Source organism: Corticium candelabrum, chromosome 9, assembly GCF_963422355.1.
Source record: "Corticium candelabrum chromosome 9, ooCorCand1.1, whole genome shotgun sequence".
Lineage (NCBI taxonomy): Eukaryota > Metazoa > Porifera > Homoscleromorpha > Homosclerophorida > Plakinidae > Corticium > Corticium candelabrum.
The window spans coordinates 2,545,003-2,550,002 of NC_085093.1; the positions used below are offsets into that span (position 1 = coordinate 2,545,003).

At 45.2% G+C, this 5,000-nt stretch overlaps 2 protein-coding genes across 4 annotated transcripts in view; one reads left to right on the top strand and one right to left on the bottom strand.

Annotated features, from left to right (window-relative positions):
• LOC134184307 (replication protein A 70 kDa DNA-binding subunit-like) overlaps positions 1-1,222 on the bottom strand; it is a 5,548-nt gene extending 4,326 nt beyond the window's left edge. For both annotated transcript variants that reach the window (XM_062651965.1, XM_062651964.1), the window contains exons 1-2: positions 1,103-1,222; positions 867-1,046 (exon numbers count right to left, since the gene is read on the bottom strand). In XM_062651965.1, coding sequence (XP_062507949.1) covers positions 867-1,046; positions 1,103-1,130 — 208 coding nt within the window. In that variant the 5' untranslated portion in view covers positions 1,131-1,222. The remainder of the gene's footprint in view (positions 1-866; positions 1,047-1,102) is intronic.
• The window catches only part of LOC134184305 (uncharacterized), an 11,854-nt gene that overhangs the window by 935 nt on the left and 5,919 nt on the right, over positions 1-5,000 (top strand). The gene's annotated exons all lie outside the window — the stretch shown is intronic.

The following is a 5,000-nucleotide window of genomic DNA, read 5'->3' on the forward strand; positions in this document are numbered from 1 at the left end:
GAAGTGCAAACCCTCTGCCGGTATGCACCTTGAAGGTAAATTAGTTGCGCTATGACAAAATGGTATGACAGAATGGTATGATGTGGGTAATAACTATGAAGCATTATTGAAATGGCCACAGGTCGAGCTTGAGGTAAGTCATGTGACTGGCTGCTATCATGTACAACGGGTAGCTACGCAGTCCGTCAGCCAACGTCCCGTAGGACCTCGCTTCTATTTTTACAACCTTCGCTCGTCGGTTCTTTGTGCAGGTGATTGTTTGTGCAGCTTTTGAGGTGGTAACTATGGCCGGTTTTAGGCGTGGCATAGGTACCAGAGCCAAAACAAAATTAGATGTGAAACGTTACAAATGCAGCTAGATTAGCTAGGCGTTATTTCTAAATGCATGTTACAAATGTAGTTGTTTCCAAATGATGGAACAAGCCAAATGTTACAAGTGGGAGAGCCTCGACGCTAGGCCGGCTGGCAATCTTCGCCTTACGTGATGAAGTAACGGGCGTGATCATTGTTCTGTTTGTTGGTGGGAAACCTAGGTTACAAATGGAGACCAAACAAGCAGCTCACCACCGATTTTCCAGCTCACAAGAATGTAAAAGTCTCGTTCTTTGTGCAGCTTCTCTAGAAGCGTCTTGTTGTTTGTGCGGCTTCTCTAGCTAGACGTCGCCTACTGTGCACTGTACCGTATTTACACAGCTATCCGTCTAACCGCAATTCTGGTTGTTGTAATGAGGTGACCCCAGAGCCAAAACAAAACATCAATGCGGGAAAACATGCACGTGCACATGTAGATTAGCTAGGCGTCTGTTCGCTCTGACTTTGGATACCGTAAAACAGAAATGAATAGAGACGTACTAGCGTACACTTACAGGTCGGCCGAGCCGCTTTGTCCGACAAACAGACGGGGTCATGGACAATGCACGTTCTCCTTCGCAAATTCCCGTCAAACACCAAATTTCTGTTGAAGACGACACTAGTGATCTTTGCAACAACACCATGGCCGCTCAGCCACGCACATCCAAAATTCAAGCTGGCAGACTGCAGAACCGCTATGCAGAAACACTGTGGAACAAGCAAATGTTACAAGTCAGGTACAGCTACACACCTCGCCCTGGTTGTTGTTGGGAAAACATACACCTACAAATGTATGTGCTAAACCCTTATAGCAAAGGACTAAACACCATGTACAGGACGGACGCCCGATGGCCGAATTCTCGTTAGCAGCTACCAAACAAAGCGAGGTGGAGCCTCATGATGACATCGCGTTCGTCTATTGGTCAGTAATGACACCACTTCTCGTCTATTGGTCGGAATAGCTTCATTTATATCTCCGCTAACCAACTATATATACGGTCGACGGGTCGTACGGTCGTCGAACGACTACTATACTCTCCACCCGGAAATCCGGGCCTCGGGTAACAACTCTGGTGCATCAATAAGTATGTTTATTTTAGTTGTTTAGACAACTCCCATCTTTACACTCGATTAGCTACATAGCAGCTGGCGGATGTACAGAACAACAACTCCCACGCACCTCTACAGTCGAAGCGCACATGCAATACACGTGTACACGCTTACGGACAGCACCCCGTTGAACATAGTTGTACATTTCAACGTTCAACTACACGCGACTGTATATATCTAGATATAAGAACACTGTGGAAGTGGCATGGCAGCTAATTATAATGTATGGTCCCAAATGGTAGTTTCCACCAGCTAATAATAGGTCTACAATTACATGTAGGCTATCTACACACGTGACCGGAACAACATGGCGTTATGGAAGCGTGTCTAGAATTGCGTAGCAGCAGTTGACTGACAGACTTGCCAACCTAGCTGAATCAAAACGCGTGAGTTTGCAAGAAAAAATGCGGGAGAATGCGGGAGTCTAACAATTTTTTGACACGCCTACAATAGCATTAATATCAATAAATTTTATTTTGTAATAAGTGTTAAATAATACATAAATAGTACTAAGAATAAGCAAAGTGCAACAAAATAGACACAGAACTTGTACGTACTACTGCACGTTAGTAAATATATTAATTAGAGTCTAGGCTAAATATAAGAACGAGGTATGTACACATTCTCGCTGCTAGTTGGGATGTTCTAGATTCTATTGTTTTGTGGCTTTCTTAGATAACTCTAGACAACTCCTTGGTAGTCTAGGATAGCTAGCCTCTCTCCCTTTCCACTTCCGGACAGTTTGCCTGACCGACTTCTCCTTCTATGTCAATATTGTGACCCGGAGACTCTGATTGTGACCAAGTATGTATGAAAGAGCCAGATGGAGAGAGGGGCTGCACATAGACATTGATATCCAGATCACATGATCAGTAACTTTGTTAATTATTAAGGGTAAGTGTATGGTTACACAGAACAGGCACGCCCACCAATGGTCAGAATGCGAGAGATTTGATGCCAAATGCGGGTAGGCGGGAGAAGGGTCCCAAATGCGGGAGTCTCCCGCTCAATGTGGGAGAGTTGGCAGCTCTGTTGACATGATACTGGGTGGACTTCGCACATTTCTAGCTGTTGGGTCAGTGCAATTCCTCGGACAAGAGCGAATGGTTTGGTGTGACTCTTGTCGTTGTAGCTGCTTCAAGTGAGGCGCTAGCCTGGCTGACAAAAGTGAAATGTGAAATGTGAAAGACTAGATCGGGTTTTTTACTTGCCGATAAATAGCAAATAAAGGCTAATTGCGAGCCCATACAGATTTCAAGTTTTATGAGATTATAAGGACATAAAGTCTGTCTGTCTGTCTGTCTGTGTCTGTGTGTGTGTGTGCATACAACGATAATTAATTAATTCACTCGAGCGGAGAACGGGATGGTGGGCTAGTTATGAATATGACTCCGGGCGTCACTATAGCCGTCTATTTCTACAACTGTTGAACAAACTCCGAATCCAATAAGTTAGTTGCGAGAGTGACGACAACCACTTAGGTCTGTGGTAAATTTGTCGAGTTGAAAAGAAAATTGTTGTGCAAAATTTTTCACTATCTGAGACCATTCGCGGGAGTTATTACATAAAGTTTTCGCGGCTCTAACGTTTCTTGAATTTACGTCACGCGGTTATAGCTGTCACGTGTTAATAGCCATGCAGTCTAAAGCTTGGTTCACAATATACAAAAGATCACACGTCGCGTCTCGTCGCGTCTCGCGTCGGCCGCTTCTGGAATAGGAACAAATCCTATCCAACCCGTCGCGTCGCGTCGCTTTGGGAACGGCCTCCTTTGACGCGAGTGTGATCTGTCTGTCTGTCTGTAACATCAATCACGCCAAAACTGCCAGGCCGATCGCCACGAAACCGAGCATGAAGACTACTTTCCATACCACAGTGCAAACGCACGCTTTGGTATCTAGACGGTCTCCTGTCGAGGAGTCCATCCCCAAGTGAAATCTCGCCAGGATGTGACCGCGGTGCGACTTCGAATTTACGATCCCCATGCACATGCATGCCACGAGAATATCTGTTTCATGCCTGGGTTTGCTCTATCGATATCGAGTGTAGCCAAGTCAGTCATGGGATATCTGTTGTTATTACAGTCACACTGACGTCTGCGTGACGTATGTGTGGTTTCAATTAACGCGTGCCAATTGCAACGACACCATAATACTGCGGTCACGCAGTGATACTCCTGTCGCCTAAGTACCGAACCTGTCAGTTCACCGAGAAATGACGATGTTGATTCCATAAATTTCAAGTTGTTACCCGAGGCCCGGATTTCCGGGCTGAAGGTATAGTAATCGTTCGATGACCGACCGACCGACCGAGTGACCGACCGTATATATTGTCGATTAGCGCAGATGCAAATGAAGCTATTCCGACCAATAGACGATCGTGATGCTATCATGACTCATGAGGCTCCACCTCTGTTTGGTAACTGCTTCTAGGCAACAGCCAGACGTCTAGCTAGAGAAGCGGCACAAACAACGAGACGCTTAGAAAAGCTGCACAAAAAACGAGACTATTACATTCTTGTGAGCTGGAAAATCGTTGGTGAACAGATTGTTTTGCTATACATTTGTAACATATGTTTCCCACCCACAAACAGAACAAACAGAACAATGATCACGCCCGTTACTTTATCACGTAAGGGGATCGAAGATTGCCAGCCGACCTAGCGTCGAGGCTCTCCGACTTGTAACATTTGGCTTGCTCCAGCACTTCGAAACAACTACATTTGTACAGTGTAACATGCATGTTTTCCCCCATTACGACAACAACCAGACGTCTAGAGAAGCTGCACAAACAACCAGTCGTCTAGAGAAGCTATACAAACAAACAGATGCCTAGAGAAGCTGCACAAACAACCAGACGTCTACATTCTTGTGAGCCGGAAAATCGGTAATGAACTGCTTGTTTTGCTCTACATTTGTAACTTGCCCACCAACAAATTAAACAGAACAATGATCACGCGCGTTACTTTATCACGTAAGGCGCGTCGAGACTACCCGACTTGTAACATTTGACTTGTTCTTGCACTTCGAAACAACCTGATCTGCATTTGAAACGTGCATGTTTTCCCCCATTACGACAACAACCGGATGTTTAGAGAAGCTGCACAAACAACCAGACGTCTAGACTGTTGTGAGCTGGAAAATCGGTGGCAAGCTGTTTCTTTTGTTGTACGTGAGGGTTTACCACTAGAAACAACGCCTAATCTAGCTACATTTGTAACGTTCATGTTTTCCCACATCTAATTTGGTTTTGGCTTTGGTGTTACCTATGCCACGCCTAAAAACGCTCATAGTGGCTCATTACGACTTCAAAAGCTGCACAAACAATCAGACGCCTAGAGAAGTTGCACAAAGAACTAGACGTCTAGGGAGCAATTAAACCATTCTGCCATAGCGCGACTAAGTACCTTCAAGGTGCATACCGGCCCGAGGGTTTGCACTTCTAGTGCTTCTTCATTGCAATAGTTGCCAGGAGAACAAACGTGCTACAAATCTTTTGACTCGGCTTTGGACTCAGACCAAGTGAACTATCCAGCAGAA